The following is a 26,113-nucleotide window of genomic DNA, read 5'->3' on the forward strand; positions in this document are numbered from 1 at the left end:
ATGCATCACAAAACGAAAACATTGTTTCACGCATCATAACTGATAGTAGTTACAGATCGTGAGTAACATTGCGAATTGTAGCTATTTCGAAAATATTCAAGGTTAATATTTCTCAATAACTGATTGTCCTGGTGAAAATGACTTACATAATTTCAAGAAATGTGCAACAGTTCATAAGCACATATTAATTTGAGGGCCAAAGGTATATTTCAAGATCCAACTGCATGCTTGTACTTATATTGAACAGTAAAGTGCAGACCCAAACTACCATTACATTCGTACTGGTACTTTCATTTGGTAACGACATATGGTAGAGCAAATAGTTGCACACATGAAGCAATTTTTCGTAGTATGGTTTCTACTTATATTGCATGAAATTCTTGTAAGTACTTATTAATGAATTTTACTTCTCGAATCCTATTCCATACAATCTTCACGGGTATTTTCATTAAAACAAATTGTGATACATCGTCAGTGATTCATTTAATTCAAAGTGACGTTTCAAAGCCAACTGACTGCTCTTATTAAAATAGTTTTCATCTGCAACTCTGATGATAAAGGCATTCAATTTAATTTAAAACATCAGGTTGAATAAAGTAGATAATAGAAATTAGTTCTCTTTATTTGAATTTGTTTGAATCATGTTGAATGTTTATGAAATAACTACGACTGATAATGAAGCAAATGTAATATTACTTGAGTGGCAGCTTAATTCGTTAATGTATGTTATAAATAAAATACAGTTTTGGTGTTCAACCCATGTTTATATCTAGAACTGATCATCAGAGATGGTAATGGGTAGAATTAACACTTGGCACGTTAGTTAAGTAAACAACTAGTCAGGAAGAAAACATTTATATTCTATCTTGAATTACAGCAGTCTTCAAGAGTATTTTAAGGAAAATACATGCCTTATTTTGCTAGGTATAAGACGATTATACATTGAGCTGTATATTACACTGAAACTTTTAACTGTCATGTAAAATATGCTTTAAAACGTTCAAAAATAACTCGATATTACATATGAATGGCTGAAAATGTTAACGGTAATATCTTATTGAAAACTGAGATAAGTTCATAAATAACAACGAGGGACAAGAACATTCACATGGTAAAGACACCTAAGCAAAATAATATTAATCGCCAAAAATATATTTGCTTATAACCAAACTTTTCTGAAAAAAACTTACAAGATCAACGAACATTAAAATAATTTTTCTCGAAAACAAGATTTATGTTCTTATACTATACTTATGTTCTTATAGATTTTCCCCATTGAAATGTGGATCACCATAACCATAGGTATTCTGCCATTATTGTAAGATCTCTTGACGCAACTGAGAAGCTCCCATGCTTCACTCTCTTCCGCTAATCTCTTCGTCCTCAAATACGATTTAGAAGTTATGGTACTGTTAATTAATTTTACTCTACTTTTCTCATCTCTCTCTTTCATGCCACCATCCCCTCCAGCATGTCAGTCATAAAAGTTTTTTCTTAGCCAATGTCTCAGTATCTCCTCTTTTTAATATCATTTAAAATATTAATTTTTTTCTCACCATTTCCTTCCCTTCGAAATGCACTCTTCTCAGTCATCGTTTTTGCTATTTTAACTTTTACTTTTTGGTTCATATATAAACATTTCTTATGAGTATTCGATCTTTCCATCCTAACTCCCAACAAAATTTCGGAATTCACGCGGTCAAAAGCACTTTCTAGATCTAAATATCGCTACATGCTCATGTATCCTTTTTCGCACAAACCTTTTACTTACTAACGTTAATAATCCAATTGCCTTTCTTGTGCCGTGCCCTTACATCTCCTGAATCTCATCTGTTTCTTCTCAACTTATTTTTATTTGTTCTTCCATTCAACCTTATTTTCAAACTTCGAAACAAAATTTTTGCTAAATGCGATATAAGACTAACAGTTCCACAATCTTCACATTTCTCTGGGCACGAATTCTTAGACATCTTTATCAGATCGCCTTCAGAAAATACTTTTTGTTCCAAATATTTCATTGCCGAGTCGGAATAATTCTTTCTTGCCCTTGTCTTCTATATCCTTAATGAATACGATAGTATGTTAGCTAATTCGGTTGCCTTTCCATTCCTAATCACGGATATAGCTTTTTCAAATTCTTTCCGAAAAATACTTTATCTTCTCCCTTGCTCCATTTTCTAACTCAACGTCTAGGTCGCCTAATCTATCTAACTGTCATATAAGAAGCAATATATTATTTCCATTTCCCTAAAACTTCATTTGTCTGGCTTTCTCTTCTTATTTTCTACTGCAATTGCATTACCAGTTTGTTCCCTATTTCAAACATTTCACCTTATTGTACATTTTCTCATATTTTCCAGCTCTTTCTAATTGAAGACTTTGGGACAAAATCCCGCCAAGTCCAAAAAGTAAAAGTGTAAAGGAGATAGCATCACAAGAGTTTCTCTTCATCCGATTTTCTTCAAACTTGACACATATAAACTACACAAAAACTAAATCGAACTTTTTTTTCTGTTTCTTCCGGAAAATAGGTTAAGAGGGGCCCTTTGTTTTAAAAATGGTCTCCTTGTTTAAAAGGGCCATTTTAAAGAAACGAAACTCTGTCGATGCAAAGATGACTTCCAAGTCGGAAGGGTTTTGTTTTTGCGAGAAAAGGGTTGCGGGGGCAATGCCCCCTTCGAAATGACAGAGGACCGAGCACAATCCTTGGATTTCAGTGGAATTGCTTAAAACCGTGTTATGTTGTAAATATGGTGTTCCTGAGAAAAAGTCTCAATGGATACAACCACCAATCACTGACCGCGTGGCCACTACAGGTTCACATTTTTGAAAGCAGCCTAAGATAGTGATATTCTGAATTTCTATAATAAAAAAGGGCTGAAATTGTGATATGTTGTAGATGATTTGATCTTGAGAAAAAGTCTCAATAATCACAACCACGGATCAGTGACCATTTGGTAACTACGGAACCATAAGTTTTAAAATAGCAGAAGGTAAGAATAGTCTGGCATTTTGGTGGAATTGTATGAAGCCCTGAAAAGTTCTATCCCACAATCCGGAAAAAGGATGGGGAGAGTAGAGACTAACGTCATTTAAGCATAGACAACATCCAGATGTTCATCTTGTGGGACAAATGAAAACCCTGGAAAGCCCTAAACAATTTTTCTCAAGTTCACGACACCAACAACATATCCCAGTTTTATTCATTTACACCGAAATCCAGAATACTATTACTTTTAGCTCTTTTTTTAAAAACAAAAGGTGACCTGAAGTGGCCAAAAGGTCAGTGATGCTATGATTGTGCAAATTAAGACTTTTTCTCAGGATCACAATATCCACAACATATCACGGTTTCGAACAATTCCACCTAAATAAAAAATAATGTTACCTTCTTTTTTTTTTTGGTAAGAAAAAAGTGGCCCTGCAGTGGCCAAACATACATTGATTGGTAGCTTCGCCTGTTGAGACTTTTACCAGGATTGTAATATGTACAAGATATCACGGTTTCAAGCAATTCCGCAAAAGTCAAGAATACCGTTACCTTCAGCTTTATTTTATTTTATTTTTATTTTTATTTTTTTGAAGTGGCCTGTATTGGTCAAACGGTCAGTGATGGATGGTTGTGCAAATTCAGACATTTTCTCAGGATCACAATATTTACAACATAACACGGATTCAAGCAATTCGCCCGAAATCCAGAAGGCCGTTACAATCAGATTTTAAAAAAATGACGTGTCCCAATAGCGACCAAACAGTCAATGATGGATGGTTGTGCAAATTCAGGCTATTTTCGTGATTACAATATCTACAACATATCATATTCATATTTCAGTCATATTTTTTACCGAAATTCAAATATCACTATCTTCGGCTGTTTGGTTTTCAAAAAGTGCCCCTGTAGTGGCCAAACGGCACTGATTGGTGGTTGTGCTAATTGAGACTTTTCCTCAGGATCAAAACATCAACACATCACACTTTCAGTTGTTTTCATCGAAATCAAGACTATCACTATCTTAGGCTGATTTCAAAAAAGTGGACGTGTAGAAGTCAAACTGCCAGTGATTGTCGCTATGCCCACTGAAACGTTTTCTTAGGAACAAAATGTCTACAACTTATCACGGTTTTAAGCAATTCCACCGAAATCCAATTTCTGTAAGAATTGTGTGGGGTCCTCTATCATTTCGAAGGGGGCATTGCCCCTGCAACCCTTTTCACTTCTAGACTCTCCACTCTAGACTAATTTCACAAATTCATAACATGTCCAGATGATTTTTGTTTCACTTTTTCTTTATTATTTTCTAAGTTTCCTCGTTGTAAATTGGTACGAGCTCTACATCCCTATTCTAGACTATTTTATTTTGCTTGTCTTCCTATTGCTATCTTTAAGATACTTTCTTGTCCAATGATCCTTTCTAAGCGAACTCCTCACGGAGATCCAAACGGGGTGATATTCTACCTCCGAAACTATAATTTGACCTGTGAAAGACCATTGCACATATGTTCTCTTTCTGTTGTCAGCAAACCAGTGAAAACACAGCGGTGGTTTCCCATTGCCTTCCATCCCGCAGTATCTCAGACTTTAGAGGCACTCTGACCAAGCCTGAGGCTAACGTAGAAGTAGTAGTACTAATCACCATGATTGCCGCTAATTGGTTCTGAAGAAATGCTGCGTTCTCACAGATCCCACTTCGTCTGGCTACTCCATTTAGACAAACTCAGTAAGGATGGTCCTTTTGGTAGTGAATTATCACCGACATAGCTATAAATTTCACTGCAGCTTGCAATCCTTCCCGCCTGACACATAAGTGTTTTCATTAAAGTGGTGTTTGGTTATAGTATTTATTCGTTATTCGTTTATTTATATTGGTGTTTAGTATCACTTTATGCACCAAAGTCGCATGAAGCGTACAAGTTCATTTTAATGAAATCTTTATGTTTTACGTTCCATGGTTATGCCGGTTAGGCTAAAGGAGACGGTGATGATGAGAAATGAATAAAATGGTGGAATAAAGAAAGTGGAAGGAAACGGGAGAGCCCCGAGAAAACCCAGGCACACGGTGTTTGTCCGCTACAAAGTTCACTCGACGCGAGCTGGGATTGAACCAGGGACCCCATGCACCAGAGATGAATGCTCTGCCATATAGCCGCCGAAAGTACATTTTAATGTGGAAACCAAACAACATGAGCTTCTACCGGAAAAGAAAAATAACCATGTGTTTCACGCCAAGGGTGCGCAGGCTAACGGTAGAAAGGCGAGGATCTCTTAGGTATTTCTAATTTGCTTTATAGCGATACTTTTTTTGTATTAAAACCATGTAGAAAGTATATATGTAAATCCTAATACCTAACAATCCTATCGGTATATATGATAAAGAGAAATTGATTTCCTTTTGAAAGCTGAAGAAAAATAACAATTAAAATCAAATATTAAGTTTTTAAAAGTACGTTCATTTTATTAAGAAATATGACTGCTCATAATGATAGAAGTGTTGAGATTGAGACATCCTCTTATTTTCACACAAATATAAATATTGTTATTGTCAGATGTAAATACAAGGCAAAATTCACATTTGTATAACTCTTGTTTTCTTTACACTGTATTCAGCAGCAAAAATAAGACTTCTTTAGACCCTTGGGCACAAAACCTCATTAGATATCCATTATTGTTAATGTTAGCATAATATTGCATTTGATGCTGGAGACACTTGTTCAATTCTCAATGTAAACTCATGTGGTTAGAATTCCACGTTTAGCTGTGCATCAGTCCATAAGCTCCGTACTGAAAGAGCAGTGAAGCTCCAAATTAACGAACACGCTAAAGAGAGATTCATCTATATTGGCTAATTGCGGTAGCTTTCATTGTTGTACATAAGAAATTGGACTATAAAGAGCACCATCCTGGGTATATGGTGAACTTAAGATGGATTAGCTCATGAAGCTAGGGCTCAGCTCCAAGTGGGATCCCATGTTGTGCGAATCCTAAGTTAAGCTGTAATTCCACGTCTCAAAAAGGTTCACTGGTGAACTGAACGGTAAACTAAAATGAACCAACCAACTAACTAAGGAGAACTCATTTTTAGTTTCGTATATGTACAATTATACCACAACGTAATTGACATAAAATTTATAGTAGAATCATCAAAGTATTAGTAACATACTTATTACCAGTTTTGTTGAACTTGGAGAAAGATAACAACATTTTAAAAACAAAAATAATGAAATATTATTTGTGAGATGGAAGCTAGAGCCCTTAGCGCTTAGTATTACAGCCCTCGTATCAGATCCAACGGGTTCCTTGTTCAAATGAGTCTTATGCCTTTGTACTTCTTGAGTTTCTGGTGAACATAATCGTGTTCAAGGGTTACCTATTTTTTTTTTTTTTTTCATTTGCATTTAATCTGCAGCTTAAAATCATTCCCTTAATTACTTATGTTTTTAGAAGTAATTTTTCTTAGGGTACAATTTGAAAATAATACTTCAAATATTACTAAAATTTAACAACATATAATTCTGAAATTTCACACACTGTCTTTCAGAACATACATTACTATGACTAAAATTAAAATTTTGTAAATTATTTCCGTATATTGAAAGTAGCGATGTCGAATCTAATCGTGTACAATATTTTTAAATATTAATTACAATCATGACAAATGTTAATTAGAATTGCATTTATGTTAAGTTATGCCACACCAGTGGCGGTTCTAGAAGGTAAACACTGTAGGCTGCCAGGATCTAGACTATGATAGGTATATCACGAGTCTACTGTAAACTTTCAAAAATATATAAATAATAATTTGAATTATTTATGTCATTAAAAACTGCGGGCGGGGGGGGGGTCAGATCCTCCTGCCCCAGTCTAGATCCGCCACTGTATCACGGTGTATTTAAATCTGTCTCATCAATAGAATCTCGGTAAGATTAATTAAGGTAATTTTATCTCACTGGCATTTATTCAGGATATATTTTAATAAACAAATACCCAATTCGCACAGAAATTCTTTATTTGTAATATATAAAACCTTTTTCTTTCCGCATATATCAATGAAAATATTTTTCTCTTTCTGGAAAAGAATGCTTTATACGCAAGTTTAAATTCAAGAAACTCAAACTTGAAATTTAAAAGAAACATGTGAGTCTGTTTTGTATTGAAGCAAAGATATCTTAGCGAGTTTTTTAAAATTTTCGTAAAGTAACCAGAAGAAAAACACGTAATTTGACGATCCAAGAGTAAGTGAAAGCTGTTCAGTGGACACCTCATTTTATTACAGGCACACAAATGGACATGTTCTGTCAATGAGTCACTGAAGTAGTAAAGAGGAAAATATAACGAATATAATGGAAGCCACCACTAAGTGAAAAGAAATTATATCATTCCATTCCACGAGGTGGAAGGAAATAATACAACAACAGTTCATACTCAAATGAGGAAGGATTATGCTCTGATCTTTATAGTTGATGGCTGAGGGAAAGAATGCTCCAGAGAATTTAAAGAAGAGTTTAAATATGTATACGATGAGACCAGCCAAGGGTGGACGCGTAGGTCAAATTTGACATGCTATTCAAATGCAGTCTATGTTTTCATGTTTGATATTCTATGATGAGTATATATATTGATGTGAGGTTTAGATTGGCTTCCAAAGCCTTTTCTTATCTCCGTTTCCACTGTGTCTAAATTCTCTAATGTTAGTTATGAATATATTATAAAGACAATTTGTAACCATTTTTTTAAAATAACTTCCGTCAGTTTTATTTGTTCTTTCAAAGTACGCGATCAATGGAACTCAAACAACTTTGTCCAATATCGGGATGATAGTAGAATGTGACAAGCTTAATACACATATGGGATATTGAGGTATGTATACCATTGTTTCTTGACTTGTTGGGCATGACTTTTGGAGTTAGACTTAGTGAAAAGTCATTTTTAATAGTATCCTATAGATGGTACTAATCCGATGTTGACCGAATTTCGTATGATAGTAGATAATTGCAGATTATTGCGGTCACGAAAATTATATGAATCTTAACATCTAGTTTGAAAGCCTACACACCCAGTCCCTCACATGCATACAAAGCTCGTTTAGGTCAGTGGACCCGTGTCCTGCGGCGTTGGCTTCAAAATTTCATCTTGTTCTGAAGAAACCTAAACGGAAGAAACCTCAATGCTTTTACGGAAAGTAAGAGCATTATTTATTTGTAATAAGGTTTTGCTAAGCATCAATAAAACTTTCTTCACTATAGGGAAACTTTACTACCACCTTTAAAGAGACACAGGTTGAATGATGATTCTAAAAACATTCTATACATCGAAGATTAAATCTTTTCATACATTGCTCGTACTGAAGAAAATAAGGTTAACATACAGCAAGATATATTTATCATGTGGTGAGAATAGATAGAATTATTTAAAGATGGCGAAGGAGAAGAAGAAAAAGAAGTTAGATTCAATTTATTTAGACAAAGATATACTTGTTTTTATAATAACGAGGAGGTCACGAACGTATTTATTTTATTTTATTTTTTAAAGACAAAGTGCAAGAATATTAGAAGTAGCAAACAATGTTAAAATATACGACCTTCTTCGTGTTGACATAACTCATACACTAAAATATAAACATACATTTGGCTTGGAATCCCAGATTCAACTCTCAGCGGGAGTTCATGTGATTCGGATCCCATGTTAATCTGTAGTTCATTTTATCGAGGCCACGTCTCATATAGCCCTGTTGCTGAACGGGGCTAAACTCAAAATAAAATAAGATAATTTGGTTGTAAGTAACACTTGAGTAATATATAAAAGGAAGGAATACTGTAGAAACAGACTGGTCTTCAGAGTTAAATTTGAGTTTTATTGGGTAGTACAGATTAATTAAGTAATCTCTGGCTTATTTCTTCGCATTGAAAAGAAAATGATAAAATGCAATACTTGATCATTAACTCCATGAATGCAAGTGTGCTGAGATTTATTTTTCAATATGTGACAATAGAAACGATTTAATCCCTCTGTGTACTTTAGAGTCTTGGATTAAACAGTTATATGACTCTAACTCTGATTGTGTGATTGAGCTCGAAAATAAATTCATTAATAATACTTTCACATGATAAAGATATCAATTAATTGATGTTTTTTAATATAAGAGTAGAATTGCGATTTTAGTTAATTTTAATGATTTAGATTTCTTAGATTTAGATCTGATTGAGATTTCCTAGTAAATAAAAAGGTTTCACTGATTTGATTTCAGTATATAATATTCCAGGTTGTAGCTAAGCAAGATGGTATAGTCCACATTGGAAATCTGGATGACGCTCTCTCCAACTTCTTCCAATCAACTAGGCATTTTGTAAAAATGGGTCTCAAATGGATGAATCAAGGTCGTGGAGGCAAGAACCAAACACAAGCTCTGGGCACTGAAGATATGTTTAGCATGATACTTCCTACTTTAAGCAATGCAACATACGATAAATATCCAATTATGGTTAAACAAATCCAAGTTGAGGAAGATATTGTTCGACGTCAAACGAAAATTATAGAGGAAGCACTGAAAAGCCAACGTGCTGGACAAGAGGTAAACGTAGAAGATTTGTTAAACAAATTTTGGAAGATATTTCACGATACATTTTATAACGTTTTAAACATTTTACTTCATGGCCCCAAATAGAACCTTCTGCTTGAACAATCAGTGAATGATTACTTGACTAAGCGTGTACACATTATATACTACTGAAGTATTGCAAAATATAATACGTTTAGTATTAAACGGAATATTTCAAATGTGAAATAAAGATTTATATCCGTTTCTCGACTTTTTATTTTAATCATTCAAGTAGCAATATGATTCATAAATTGAAGGAGGCAATTTTAAAGATCACTTCCAAAGGTTTTCTCGAGCTTGACAAAAATGCAAAGAATATAAAAACAGTTTGCATTAAACAACATTATGAACACAATAGAATGAAATGTGTAAAACTCGCTTTGTTTTAATTCAAACAAATACTTCAGAAATAAACTTTAAAACATTTACTTTTATTATTTGAGTCTTTCATTTTCAAACTGCATCTTATCGAAGAATATTCGATTTTGAGATATTCGCACCATTGGATCAAATTTTATTGGTAGCTTTCATATGATATATGTTTTATAGTTCTAGAAGTTCGATTAGCGGTGCAAATTACGTACAAGTGTGGGAAATGTTGTCTTACATTTACAAACTGGCTCTTGTCACGTCCTACAAATCAAAATGGAAGAAGAAAAATATGTATATTTGCAGAAACAAAAGGCTTCTTGTATTTTAGTCATCTGTAGTGAGCAAGTAAAAACAATTTCAAAGCAACTCCTGTCCACAAGGCACATCTAGATAAAGAAAAGTCAAAACGTATTGTTTTCCCATAATACAGTAGGTTCTAAGGGCAGTATGTTCATTCGTGACGGTTGGTAACCCCTCTATCGCTGTTGCTGTCTAAATAAAACATATTTTCAAGGATCAGTTTCATTGTCACATCCACCCATACAGGAGGTTGGGTCGTGTTTTCCGCTGTGCCTTAAAACAGTTTTGCTCTTTTAACGTGGTTGGTGAGAGATTGGAAATTACATCCAGTTTGCTGTGCGTATGATCTAATTCTGTGGTAGATGAAAAACCACAGACCTCGTAAGTAAAATATTCCACTGAAAAATCGTTAATGAGTAAGGGGTCTGTTGTAGAAGCAGATCCGAGTAGGATCAAGTGACAGACGATTGTTTCAACTACATTTTGGAACGGATTGACAGGCAGTGGCGGATTTAGAAGGTAAATCTGGGGGAATCAGTACCCAGTCTATGGTAGGTATATCATGAGTTTACTATAAATTTTCAGAAACATATAAAGCATAACTTATTTAGAAACTGTTGTTTACCATGCAAGCACGTTGCTTCTTTTTAAATATTATCTCCTCTGTTGAAGAATGTTTGAAACCAGTGATTGTTCCTTCACAAGTCTTTCTACTTCAGACATTACATAAATAATTTCTAATTCCTATATCTAAAATAATTCCTATAATAATTCTTATAAAGCAAGTAGAACCAAACTAGATATATTTTAATTTCTGATCATTTTGTAAACATTCTGTATGCACTTTAATCTGTAACTTTAAGATTTGCCGATTGTAATGTTTTGGATGTCCTCTTTAGTTACTGGAATAAAGACGATATGAATATGAATATAATGACATTTAGTAAAACAAGTATATTATGATACAAATCTAACACAAGACATATGTCTTCGATTTCATTCGAGAATGTACTATTTATTTTTTTCTATTATTCCTTGGAAGTTATATCAATTCGTATAATCTGAAACGATTTACACTAATGGTGCTACATATAACTCAGCACACTGAATTAAACAACAGTACTTCGTTTTGATTTTTCTTTTTCGTTTGAAGGAAAAAAATACACTGTGCAATATTGAAATCTTTCTTTAACTATAATTATTTCTCTTGTGATATTTTGTTGTGGCGAGAAAGCTGGCTGTGATAATTTTGTATATTTAGCATTCATTGAATACATTATAAGCGATGTTTACTTTATGAAGATTATTATTGTTTTATGATAGACTAGGTTTATAATTTACAGTAATCTCGCAAAACTGTACCCAAAAGTATCCACACTCACGCCTAATATAAATACTTACAACAAGATTATACATTTTTCGCTAATTGTGTCATAAATATCGTCTAAGAGTTTCCAAAGCAATCTTCACCACACTACTTCATATACAACGAAAGTTTAGAAAGTGCAAACGTTAAAAATAATTTTAGCCAGTATAAAAGTGCACAGAAATCACTGCGAACAATATTGATGAAGTTTTAAGTGTAATCTGCATTAACTATTATGAAGCTATGTCTCGTGTCCTTTTATAAAGAAAGAATTGATTAAGAAAAGCAAACAATTTTAATTTATTAAATATAGCCCCTCATGTTCGTAGACTAACAAAACTATAAATTTAATAACTTCAAGACAATAGTAATAGAATATATGGTAGAATGAAGGCAGCTCATGTGTACAATTTATCATTTCCTTACCATTGCAGAGAGGATAAAATAAATTACACTTTTGTATCGATTATATAAATCATTCTTCGAATGGAGTCAGTTAATAACAGAAGTCAAGCAATTGCTAATTAAAGCCAATGGTGAGGACGAATCGAAGAAAACTGTTTTAGTTATTAATAAAATGTTGATCTTGAAATAATTTTTGGTAATAATCTTAAAGTATATAAAGAAGAAGTAATATGTTTTATAATTAAATCTCACAAAACATATACAGGGGCGTTTCCAGAATTAGTAGGACTGATTTTTTCCCGCGCGCACGGAGCAATGCAGGGGAATTGCATGGCCGGATGTTATGGAGGGGAGCCTTGGGAACAGGTGTCGACCGGCGGCAGACGCCTTCGTGTGTTAGTTGAGTGCGGACAACTCTGTTAGTGACCTCGTGATGTGACGCCTCGTCGTCGGTTGCGATGGAGCGAAATTTGGAGCAGCGTTACGCCATCAAATTTTGCGTCAAGGACATGCTTACATAGGCCTACAAGGAGGATATCATGAGCCGCACAATCACTCCGTAAAAAGAAGACCAGAATGTCGAAATCGAAAGTGAAATCGATGTTGATTGCATTTTTTGACCGTTGTGTCATTGTCCATAAAGAGATTGTACCTTCTAGACAGAGTGTAAATGCAAGATTTTACGTGGAAGTTCTCACACGGCTGCGAAATCGGATCACAGACAGCTTGTGGAGGAATGGAAGCTCCACCATGCTATCGCGCCGTACCACGGCGCGTGGATTATGAGGGATTTCCTGACCAAATTCGACATTTCCACGTTGCCTCACCCCCCTATAGCCCTGATGTGGTTCCGCCGGACTTCTTCCTGTTCACCCGTATCAAGAGAAAGCTCAAGGGGCATCGTTTCGACTCGGTGGAAGCGGACCAAGCGGCGACAACGAGGGCGCTGAACGGCGTTCCGGAGGACGACTTCCAGAAGGCCTTCGCGACCAGAAGTGTGTGAATGCCCAAGGGGCCTATTTTGAAGAGTATGAAGTCGATGTACCAAAATGTTCAACACTTAAAAAAAAATCAGTCCTACTACTTCTGGATACGACCCTGTAACACCACATCAGCATTTGATAATACTCTCCTCATATATCATAGAGTCTGTTAGGTGGGAATATGGTATATTAACGCAAGGCCAGGCTGGAAACTCATAAAACAATTTCATTTCAATCTCCTCCACATTACTCTCTCTTCTTGTTTGCTTCTTTGATTATTATTAATAACATATGTGTAAATGATAGGAATATTAGTTATTGTAACGATTATGTGTTACTATGAGAAGAACTTACAGCAATAGATACAATCTACTACTTAGCAGGGTTTTTCCATATAGGCCTATAAAGTGAATAATGTTTTCCAAGGGAATGAAAGTTTCCAATTAATATTGGTAAGACTAAAATAAATTTTTAGAACAATAAACGTGAGTTTACAACGATTTTCACAAAACTAATACATTGGAGTTTACATTCAAGACGCAATTTGTTTATGTTTATATTTTTTATCGACTGGTATCTCTATCATGTTTCCACACAGCCATAAAGTGTTTGTAGTAGGTTAGATTTCACAGGTAAGCTTTATTTTTGTTAAAGAAAACGGAAATAAATTTTTGAAAATTGATCTTCATATCAATGAATTTCCTAGAAAAAGACACATTTTTTCTTTTTCAGCGTGGTCAAATATTTTTCAGCTGTACTTTTCATACGAGTTGCAAGAACTAAGTTTCCTTACATTACCGTTACTTGTCCTTTACATCAGAAATAATTTACAGATAATTTTAACATGAGAAACTTCAAATACATAAAACGATAATCATGTCTATTGTGGTGTATGGTTGCGAAACATAGTCGCTTACTCTAACAAAAGGACAAAAATTGAATATATTTGAGAATAAAATCTTGACACGAACATTCAGACCCAAAGGAAACTGGAATTGGAAATGGGGAAAGTTCATAACAAAGAAATGCTTACTTTATACCGTTTAGAAAACATTGTTTGTATCATCAAGTTGGGTCAAATGGGGAGGATTCGTATCGAGAATGGAAGAAAGTAGGAACGAATTCTAAGTATTAGCAAAAAATCCAATTCGAAAACGAGAATTAGGTGGGCCTAGATGCAGATGGGAGGGAAATGTTAAGACGAATGCCGCATAAATAGAAATACAAAGTAGAAAATGAATCCAGTTGGTTAAGGACAGAAGTCAATGAAGAGCTCTTGTGAACGCGGTATTGAACTTCCGGGGGCCATACGTCGAAGCGTTGGTTACTTCTTCTGATAATAATAATAATAATAATAATAATAATAATAATAATAATAATAATAATAATAATAATATATTAAGAATATTAAATGTGATTTCATCAGTTCAGTGATTGATGTTGAAAACTTTCATATTATGTATTGCTTGCTCATTGGTCCTTCAAAGAGACATTAATAATTGGAAATTTGACTTAATTTTAAAATATCTTCCCATTATATTAGATATTTACATGTTTCAGGCAGATTCAATATCGAATATTATCTTGCAAGGTATCGAGCGTGATATTTTCCGAAAAAGATTGCAGGCAATTACATATGTAATTTTCAGAGAAGGACTTAGTCTAATCAACGAATATAATATAGATTCTTCTTTTCAATATAAACGTCAGAAATACCGCAAGAATACCAAGTTATTCATTGAATAAAAGTACAAAGCCTATAATAGAAATGGATGATATATTAGCAATGTTAAACAGCTTTATTTTATGCACAGAATGGCTGTTAAATTATACGTAGTCAATTTGTAAATAGTATTGTGCAGTTCTATAACATCGATAAATATTCTAATGTACATGAATCTCAAATCAACAATATTTTCAGAAAGTTAATATAAATAATAATTGTAATATATGCGTTTACGTACAAGCACACCACCTTGAAGTTCCACGTAGCATATTTAACTCATTATTACAAAATAGATTTGGAAAGAATGAATGCTAAGCATAAACTGCTGTAAGGTATGTGTTGTATGGTTTCTTAAGAAACAAAATGATTTTAATTTATTTTTAAAATATCATTATGAATTCTCATTGCATAATTTGATTTTAGTGCAGTTCACAAATGTATATTAAAATATCATAAAACAATTGAAGGCTCTATCGAATTGTTGGTAATCTTGTCAGAAATTACGAAACATAGTTATAACAAAATACACTATACTTTATTATAACAATCAGTGGTAGAGCGTTCACCTCTGGTGCTTGGGGTCCCGGGTTCAATCCCAGCCCCCGCCAAGTGAACTTTGTGGTAGACAAACACCGTGTGCTTGGATTTTCTCGGGGTTCTCCCGTTTCCTCCCACTTTATTCATTCCACCATTTCATCTATTAGTCATCATCACCGTCTCCTTTAGCCTAACCGGCATAACCGTGGGACGTAAAACTCAAAGATTTCATTTCATTTATTATAACAAACAGTCTGAACTTATCTCTTTTAATATGATATATCAAGAAAATACCTAGACAATAAACGTCCTTGCTATAAGTATGAATGTAGCATTACGAAAAGGTAATACGAAGTTTTTAGAGGTACAACTTCTGCTCATTCTGGAAATGGTATCCTTCATAGACGAGGTAGTACGTGTTTCGATAATTGTAATATGATTTACGTAGAAAAAAATGTCATGGTTAATATGCTTTACTGGAAGCACGAAATTTGTAATAAGTGCGCAAAATAATTAGAAATTGTATTTTGTTGAGAGTATTCTAGTATTCCTCAATAAAATGAGTTGTCAATATAAATTAAGTTGTACATCGTTTGGAAGTGATAAAATGATAATGTAAAGTAATGATCATAAATGAAATGGAGGAATGTAGGAAGAGAAGAAGCAGGAAAATACCGACAATATCCACGTAAACAATTAGTGTTCACTTGGCGCAACCTAGATCGAGCCAGAGACCCGATACCAGACATATGAGCGATTTGCCACTGACATCCCGCAGCTAAATACATAATTTTAATATTAAAAGTATAATCATAGAACAATCATCAAATAGATCCATAAAATCATCATGTATCTATTAGGAAACATCATAATATTAGACGTAGTGTTGACTGAAGGACAACTGAGCTCTTGTTCACAATCATTTATAATGAAAATTATTTCCAACATACTTATATACTAAATAACACTTTACAATCAAAATTACCTTAGCTATATATTGTAATGCATGTAAAGCGTAACAATAATAGTAAAAAAGCAATTCGTTTTAACCTTAACGAAAAATGATTGAACGTAAAATTAGGAAAAGAGAAAAATATAAAACCTCTTTCTGTATCTGCCCTTCCCCTCCCTGCTGTCTCACTAATGGTAATTTCAGGAGACCTGAACTTGACTGGTTGAAACATTAAGGAATATTTTTAAAAAAGGGATTGTAGAACTTTCCAGGATCGCCCTCCGGTCTCAACAATGAGATAAAGATCAAAACTAAGAGGTTTAGATGTCTTGTCTCGAAATCCTCACGGACATCCAGATGACTGCCCAGATAACAATACACAAAATTATCATTCACACATACAACAAAGCAGGTTAAATAATATAATATTATGCTTGTTTATTAAATGCACTATATATATATGAGGAAAAACAATCACAACACTAAATACTGATATGGATGTAGACACTTAAGTATTTCCGGAACATTTACGGAATATTTTTTAAAAAAGGGATTGTAGAACTTTCCAGGATCGCCCTCCGGTCTCAACAATGAGATAAGGATCAAGCACCGACAGGTTTCGATGTCTTGTCTCGAAATCCTCACGGACATCCAGATGATTGCTGAGATAACGATACACAAATTTATCATTCACAAATACAATAAAAACAGGTTAAATAATATAATATTATGCTTATTTATTAAATGTATATATGAGGAAAAACAATCACAACACTAAATACTGATATGGATGTAGACACTTAAGTATTTCAACAAACAGAAAATTACACTTCATATTTTACGACGTTATATAGAAAAACTTTATATTTGGGGGTTCGCCATAAACACTTTTCTCACACCACACACTAATGGATGTGTGGGTTAACACTGTGGGATAATATTAATGTAATCCCACGACGTAAGTTCCTGGCTGCTGCGAGAAAAGTCCATATCCAGCAGAACACATACAAGAAGTTACAATGTAGAACTATGACATCGAAGGACGACTTATACGAACAGCGTCAGCGGGCCAGGGACTTCACTAAGTGGGGCTTAACCTCTACTGAGTCTTTGAACGGGTACTAGCTTATGCCCCTTTGCGTAAGTCTATATTGAGTTAAACGAACGTGTTGGCTATATTCAGGCGTGGAGAAAACTTCTGAATTCAAGAGGCTCCAAATGAAAGCTGAATTGATCAACTGGTTAATGTTGATAGTTCATTTTAAAATGTCATCAGGTTAAGTTACCTCTATGGATATGCAAATTAAATGTCAAAATAATTTGCGCTAATTCACAGTTCACTGGCCACGACGTAGATTAAGAGCTGGGTAGTTGAAGATGAGAACATGGACATAAAAACGGACTGAGCGATATGGTTGTCGGCACTGAGTCGTTCGAGCATTTTGTCTGCCCTGGCCTGCAGCATTTCCATAAACAATTAAGGAAAACACTTAATTCAAGAATGTAGTCTTTGCATAATAATGACTAAGGAAGAAACACTGAGGTTACAAGTAAGTAAAATACGATTATCATACATATAGTTCAGAAAATGTATATAGTCTGTGTTGCTCACTAAAATATTCTCGAGGCAAAACAACGTTTCACATATGTGTATGTGTGAACGATAAAAGACTCTTTTGTTCTATTGCGTGGGAGAGAAATTGAATTGTTCCGAAGAAAGAAATTACTTGCGTCGCAAAAATAAAATAAAAAATTGAAGAATAATTTCTGTCTTTTCAAAATATACAAACCGTCCATAGAAATTATTTATATACCCTGGTGACGGTTATATAATTTGGCCTCCGACGAGGTCAAGTGCACACGAAGTACAGGTCGAGAACTCCTGGCTGTTTCAAGAGATTGGAATAAAATAAAGTTTCTCACCAAAAATTATAATCAGTTAGTTGACAAGACTGTGATATGGAGTGAGAGTAGATTATGTACGTTAAGGTTTAGTGGTTTTTCACCTATGAGCTATTTAAAAATAGTTAATTTAACTCGTTGATGATTCACTACAACAAAGCATGATGCGGTTCCTGCATGAACGGTATTCAATCTAACTGTTCATAAAATGATGACTGCTGTAGTTGCATTTTTTTAAATTTCCTGTTTCTTCGTAAGAAGAAATTCTTGTTCACTTCCGGTGCTAGACGTCCCAGGTTGTTCTTCAGTGTTGAACTGGTTAGAAGGTAAAAGGGGAAGAGTTTTTTAAACTATATATGGGAGTGAGAAGCGGGACACGGTTTAAACACCTCTTTGATAACTTTTGTTTCACTGAAACTATGCAGAAAGCGTTCATAGGGCTATTTAAATTTTACTTATTACTATTATTATTTCTAATGCTTTTCGTAACTCGTAAAATGTTTTAAGTGTTCCGATTCGATCACTTTCTATTGTATAATGTGAAGTAGATATACACAAACAATAACTATTCATAAAAATATTAACTTCAAGAATTACCATAAAACATTTCAAAAAGAATCAGAAAAAATCTCTCTTCAGAATATATTTTTATATGTATTTAAAACTTCAAAGCATTAATGAATATGCAAATAGAAAAAGGTAAAACGTACTAAAATATTGAAATTTTTGCCGCAGTTTCAATATTACTGTTATAAACTGGAGAAATGTAAAAAAAACATTGAAAAACCAAAATAAATGAAAATGTACACACATTATCGATTGCCAATATACAAACAAAAATATGGTTTCCACCTCTATGTTCCTTTTTTCTCTCTCTAATAAATTAATGCTTTGTTTTGTTTAGGGAAAAAGAACGAAAAATCGCTTTTCCCAAAAATAAATAAAATAAAAATAAACGTAAGTATCAAACTAACATCAATAGCGATTATAGCAAACAAATATGAATCCGTATGCAAAATAACTGTGATTGCATAACATGTATAAAGAAAATTTGAGATGCCATAAGGTCAAAAAATCTCCGTCTACCATGCGAAAGATAGAGACTTGATTGAATAGTGCTCGAGGCAACAAACAATTACATTTTGAAGTAGAGTTATTATTATTAGCATAAGCCTATAATTATAATTGGTATTTGCTTTTGGAAAACGTAAGTATTGTATGATTACCAGCATGTGAGGATATTATCTGCAAAAGATTCATAATAAGACGTTGAAAACTATACAGCATAGATCCAAGTTTTTCAAAGGCCTAAAGCAAGGAAGTTAACTCAATCCAAAAAATTCCGAAAATGAACGGTAATTACGTCATGAATTGACCAAAACTATAGGTGGGAGAACAGGAACAACACGTGCACACAAAATGTAATCGTCTCCTACGATGCAAAACTAGAAACGTGAAAAGACGCATGCAACAATAGGCACTTAGAAAAATGTTTCTATACCTAACTGAAATATAAACACTTAATATTCAGTATATGCACATATGTTCCCTCGAACATAACTACATACTGACTTGTGTCTTCCACCTAGGAAAAACATGTGTAACATTATTTCTCTACAAGTCAAAATAGAAAAGGCCAATTAAAAGAAAAAAAACACAAAGATATAGTCAGCGACGATACAACTTTCTGGTTGTGCCTGAAACATCAAAATTAAATTCCCTACAAGACAGTTATGATAAACTTTTTAGACATCTTCGCTACAAGACATATTCAAAACATTGTTATTAAAACATAAAAATTCAAAGGCATCGAGCATATCAGATAATTGGCATGAAAAGACTTTTATAAAATGTTATGGCTTCATGCTGCTGAAAGAAACAAAGTAAGTTTGTTTTTGCGGAATCTATCTCAGTATTCGAAAAAGATTTGGAACACATTCTAACTAAAAATATTAGTTTCACAAGTTAGTATGAAAAAACAGAACAACATATTATAATACAAATACACATGATATAATTATGACCAATAAGCTCTAACATGTTCACTGCAATATTCCAAGTCAACAAAATATCCTGAAAATATTTAACGCAAGAATACACATGCTTAGTTACGGATTACTGTGAAGGAAACAAAGAAAAATAACTATATTTTTACGAATGATGGTAACAATACAGGTAGCTACGGAATATAAATGTATTAGTCAAGTCCAATAGAACTGCAATTCCAGAAAATGTTGCTTCCCTGCTAAATAATTATATCTTTATCCTTGTATAATATCCTACCTAAAGAAGTTTCCCTACGATCGCCATGATGTCTGGGGAAGACGAAAACAAAGTTAGTCGGAAATTACAAGAAAATATGCAAATTAAACATATTTCCACATACATATTAATATGGGAGAAAAATGACCGTTCACCGTACCCATTCATATATATACTTCTAAAATAAAATGTTACTACTTTAGTTCGAGGAATATGTTTTTCACACGGCATTCCTACACATACTCATATTGAACAAGGAAATGCCAGTTATCACTCGTTAAACCTAAGTTTAACTCCTTTTCAAGCTTTTCTCTTCGGACAGAAATGTCATGCCATATCCTGGAAATTCAAGTTAAATATAAAGTCAAAATCGGACAACGACGTAAACGGGATTCAACAAAATTACAATAAACACATCAATTGAAAACCAAAATCTAAGATTGAAACTGAAAACGAAAATTATGAGGTTAATTAGAATTATAAAATTTCGTGTCCTAAGCATTAGGTTACATATTAAATTTCAATCACAAACATACAAATGTATATATAATTAACAACTAAAATTTTTCTTATACTGTGCATCTCAGCGTATCTTCCGAAAACAATTCTCAAAAGAAAATTAAACATTCATTATAAGTCACATGTAATAACATATTTAAGGATTTAGAAAGTGCAAGATGATTCGAGAAACAATTTTAAAAATTTTAAACACGATGAAAATAACATTTTTAAAGCCAAAATATCTCCCCACTAGCTAGGAGTACGGAAATTTCGCCACGATTTCAAATCGTTTTTAGATAAATGCAATTCTCTTACACATTTAACGTGTGTTAATATTTACTTAGTAAAATCTTAAAATCTAAATCTGAAATTAAAATGAGCGACATTGGTGTTTTAAGAAAAACATAAAAATAGCTGTTTATCACGTAACAGTTAAAAGTTTGGATGAAAAAGAAAGATTAAAAGAAATGCGTAGTTCTCTCTCTTTTTTATCATTGGTCTTCGTCATCAGTTGCTGAAAATAAAATAAAATGCATTTATTATTTATTTCTTCTTTCATAATAAAATCTTCGCAGTTGCACTCCTCCGGTAATGTTAGGTGCGCTCAATGGAATACAAGTAGGCTCCCAATATGGTGACTTAATTAATGAATTATCTTCCTCACACTTGATGTTTTCTGATTTGGACAAGTAGATTTTTCCGCTAGTAAAAAAGAGATTGTTTCTTGAATTTCGTTAACAGGTAATAAATTAAGATCATATAAAATATTTTGTGGTAGTGGGGGGCTTGCCAAGGCCATCCAGATTTCACGGGTTTCTGGCGTAGGTTCCCAAAGTTTAGTTCTCTATATTGACTGAAGTCCTAAATATTCACCTGTTGATGCGTTTACAAGTTCTACAATACAATCATTAATAACTCTAACACATAAAATGGGTCCTCGGTATAAATAAAAAAGCTTTGAAATTTCACCTTTTAAAGACTACTAAAGTTACGGTGTTTTACAAAAAATAATCTTTCTTGTTCTATTCTTCGTCCCTGTTGTTGAGTGTCGTTCCATCGTGAGTTCCCTTTTTCAATAATGGCTTAGTGGTCGGTGATCCGCCATAAGTAGTTTATCAACTAATTCCATCTTCCTTATCGAAATCTTCAGATACCTGTAAAGCAAAATGCTTAAAAATGGGACGAGAAAAATGAATGTTGAAATACAAACTGGCTGGTGAAACTCCAGGGCTTTGCATGATAGAATAGTTATGTGACAAAAATGCTTGCGTTAGGTTTTCGGAACATTGGTTATGTGACTGGCGAAATAACAATCTGAGAATAGAGAAAAGAATCTTATTTGAATTTTCCGTGATGTTACTCATGGGATGGTAGGGTGTTGTATTATGAAATTTAATATTGTCGTACTACATTTTTGATAGAAACTTTTTGCTATGAAAAACGTCAGCATTGTCTCTAAATATCGCTTTCACCATACCTAAATGTAGCATTATATGAAATATGCATTTGATAACTGAAGTAGCAGTGGCGTTCTTCAAGGGGTAAGCTGTACAATATTAAGTAAACACATCAAGGGTAATCAGTGCGAAGCAGGCATAATTTTCTCCCGTTTGTTTTGGACTTAAAAATTCTATGGCTAATAGAACTCTAGGCGCCGAATAAGGAGTAGTGAACAAGAAACGAGCTTGTGGATGACGATCGGATTTAAATTGCAAATAGTTAAGACAATCTTTTAAATGATTTTTGACATCTGACTTCAATTAACTCTAATAAAATTATTTTGAGATGATCCTAAGCGTCTTGTCTAGTCCTAGGTGATCTAAATCGTCATGGTAAGTTGTAAGAACATTTTTCACTAATGACCTAGGAATGAAAATTTTGAATGAGCCTGGAAAATGAAAATCTCTATATAAAAGTATACCGTTATCAAGATTGATTTTTCCAATTGCGTAAATTCTGTAGTAATTATTCCATTTTGTCACCTTTTAAAAGGAAACAATGTGTAAACAATCATCCTCTTGTGCATTCTGTAAATCTTCTGCTGATATATTTTAAATTTTATCTTAAAGGACCTGTAAAAGATCAACACGTATAGTTGGTAATTCTTAGGTGGGGAATAGACGTGAAAGTGCGATTCTCGGAGCCTTTGCGTAAACATATTTCGTAATCAAGCTGTTGTAATTCCAAAGACCATCTTCAGAGACGGGTATTCCAAGGTTAAGCTTTATCTAACCAACTGAGATTTATGTGATCTGTAATAAAAACGACATGGTGACCAATTAGTAAACACCATTTTCTACTGCAAAGACAATTGCAAAAAAGTCGACCTCACTGACACTGTAACGAGATTCAGAAGGTGTTAAAGTTCGACTAGCGATTTCAATGATGTTTTTCTGTCCATCAATGTACTGATATAAGATTCCTCTAATCCCCAGGCAGGATGCATCCGATTCTAAGTAATATGGCAGATTCAAATCCAAGTGAGACATAAGAACATCTGTACAAATGTTATTTCTAATTTGTTGAAAACATTTTTCGTATTCTTCAAGCGATTGTCATCGTTTTCCTTTTTTGAGAAGGTAAAACAGAGGCTGCATTTCTTTTTGAGAAGTGAGGGATAAATTTGACCAATAAAAGAGACCAATTACATATTATAAAGAGTTAATATTGGTGGGCCCTGGTAAGTTACGAACCGCTTCAACAGTTTTCGGATCCTTTTTGAAGCCTTGGACAGTTATCAAGAAAACTAAAAATATATTGAGTTACCACAACTAAATTTCATTGTTAAGGGTAAGGTTTTTCTCTCTAAATTTCTGAATTTGTCTCAGCAATGCGAGGTGTTTTTCGAAGGTATCTGTAAAACAAGCCAAGTCGTCAATCTATCGTAAGATCTTAGCATATAACTCTGGTCCTAATAATTTTTGAGGCATGCTCTTCAATACACTGCTACCATATTTGTAGCTAAAACACGTGACTCGATATTTTTAGTACTGGCCTTCGAAACTGAATGCTGTATATTAGGGTGGAGCGTTTTTCATTTTTGTTGGAAATTCGATAACGGCTAGTGCAAAAAGTGTCATTCGTGGCACCGACCTTACTGAATGTTTTTGTTTCTTTTGGACAACCCCTTACCTGCCTCAACGGACTTTTTAAGTGTTTGGTTAGGCAACACACAAAACACCAATGGCAGAAAAGCTACTTGTGGTCATTTTTAGAGTTGCCCGATGGCTATAATTTTACTAAAATAAATAATTTTATTAAAAGAAACTTGTAGCAATGCCAGTAAATAATTTTAAAATGTTTGTGAGCCAAAGTACAGCCATATTAGCTCAGTTGTTGGAATTAATGTCCAGATTTTGTTTGGAATGCCCGTTAATGATGATTATAGGCATAGCTTTTGATATAACACGATTTGTTTTTGTCAACTCTTCGCTTGTTATGTACAACGACAACAAATGCCATCTAGCGGCAGGCTACACAACTTCGTTGTTTCTTATCTTGACCACGCTCTTCGAGCGTCGTTGCAACGGCTGGCTCCGTACAGAAGATTCGCGCACCTCCAGCTCGCCACGTTCACTCCATAACCTACGGCGACCTAGAATATTCTCGCTCGAAGTTGGACGGTTATATAAATATTGGGTACTTTGGCCAACCAATCCAACTGGCCAGTTTATTGTAGCTTAACCCTTAAAGGTTTTAGTTCCCTACTGTTTCTGTTAAGACAGAGAGTTTGCGCATTGTATGTAAAGTTACTTTCTTCTTAGAGTGGGGTGACTGAAAAAAAAAGATATGGTTTAAGCAGCGACCAGAATTACCTCTTTGAAATTTGTAAGGCTGTCGCTACAGGAAAGTATCCTACCGAACTAGCAAACAAAAAACCAGCACCATTATCATATTCACTATGGCTTACATTGGCATCTAGTATGCTTCGCCATTGCATCAGCACTGATAAACCTAGATCAAGTTTGTGTCTACTTTGCCAGTACATTGTTAAAGTATACGCGCCGTTTGGTTTTCAATACGTGCGAAATGGGCGCCATGCATCTGTTTAGCATAGTTAAGCTATCACGTTTTCTGCGTAAAATCTAGAACACATAGTTCATTCTGTTCTACAAACAAACGGATACCACGCTCATCATGAAAACCTGCTGAGAGCGTTGACAGCAGATGAAAATCCGCATATTCGAACGTTAGGCTGGAGAAGGATAAAAAGGTGTCACAGCCGTAAGACTCCGAGATCAAGCCACCCACGTGACTTCATTGTTCCGAAATTAAACTTTACTGCTGATAAATTACTTCGACATGGTCAATTGGCCTAAATGTTTAACAGACCAGCCAGCAAAAAGAAACAACGGATCAGCAGCTTGAAGAAGACGTCCCAACTTCAGCTACTCTAACAACATTCCGTTGCCATGTTCAAGCTGTGGAACGCACAGTGAAGCCGAGGCAGCGTCGAAAACGTGCTGCCAGTACGCAAGAGATAACTACGTATGACCCGTTCGAGACCAAGAAGAACTACGTGACCTAAGCTCAAATGTCAACGTATGCCTACTGGGTGGTTGGGGGGGTGAGTGGGACTCGATGTGCAACCACCTCCCCGTGTTGAGTTCTGGGTTATTGTGCGTACAGAGCAAAATAAGCGAAGAGTTCCAAAATAAGCAAAGAAAATCGTGTTATATCAAGGGCTATGCTTATAATAATCGTTAATGTGACATTCCAAACAAAATCTGGACATTAATTCCAACAACTGAGCTAATATGTTTGTACTTTGACTCATAAAGATTTTAAAATTATTTACTGGCATTGCTACAAGTTTCTTTTAATAAAATAATTGTGTTATAGCAATCAGGTAACTCTACAAATGACCACAAGTATCTTTTCTGTCATTGGTGTTGTGCGTGTTGCCTAACCAGACACTTAAAAATTTTTAAGTCCGTTGGGGTAGGGTAAGGGGTTGTCGAAAAAAATTAATAAATCAGTAAGGTCGGTGCCACGAATGGTATTTCCGCACTATCCGTCATCGAATTTTCAAGAAATGTGCAAAACGCTCCACCCTATTGATATTCCTGAGACGTAGGGGTATTCAACGTTCATTATAGCTACTCACAAGATCTAAAGAGATGACAAGAGGTTTTCACTTTACTTTTAAGAACAAATCCTGTATATCCTCGCACTTAGTTTGGCGAAGTGTCACATACCTGTTCTGTAAACGTA

General features: G+C 34.2%; 1 protein-coding gene and 1 long non-coding RNA gene across 4 annotated transcripts in view; both read left to right on the forward strand.

Moving 5' to 3' along the window:
• Nucleotides 1–283: 283 nt before the first annotated feature.
• LOC145684899 (uncharacterized) lies at nucleotides 284–9,663 on the forward strand. The gene is made up of 2 exons (XM_081757251.1): nucleotides 284–382; nucleotides 9,258–9,663. The coding sequence occupies exons 1-2, from the start codon at nucleotides 308–310 to the stop codon at nucleotides 9,657–9,659; spliced, it is 477 nt and encodes a 158-aa protein (XP_081613377.1). The 5' UTR covers nucleotides 284–307; the 3' UTR covers nucleotides 9,660–9,663.
• Nucleotides 9,664–14,982: 5,319 nt separating this feature from the next.
• LOC145686675 (uncharacterized) overlaps nucleotides 14,983–26,113 on the forward strand; it is a 55,306-nt gene continuing 44,175 nt past the window's right edge. For all 3 annotated transcript variants that reach the window (XR_014131635.1, XR_014131637.1, XR_014131636.1), the window contains exons 1-2: nucleotides 14,983–15,077; nucleotides 17,571–17,784. This is a non-coding gene — a long non-coding RNA (uncharacterized LOC145686675). The remainder of the gene's footprint in view (nucleotides 15,078–17,570; nucleotides 17,785–26,113) is intronic.

This window comes from Thermobia domestica, chromosome 5 (genome assembly GCF_964235325.1).
Source record: "Thermobia domestica chromosome 5, izTheDome1.hap1.1, whole genome shotgun sequence".
Lineage (NCBI taxonomy): Eukaryota > Metazoa > Arthropoda > Insecta > Zygentoma > Lepismatidae > Thermobia > Thermobia domestica.

Excerpts from the sequence above, each read along its gene's own strand:
- LOC145684899 (XM_081757251.1), top strand. The coding sequence starts at position 308 with ATGGTAGAGCAAATAGTTGCACACATGAAGCAATTTTTCGTAGTATGG. Across the intron at positions 383-9,257 it reads TTATATTGCATGAAATTCTT|GTTGTAGCTAAGCAAGATGG; the intron begins GTAAGTACTTAT and ends ATAATATTCCAG.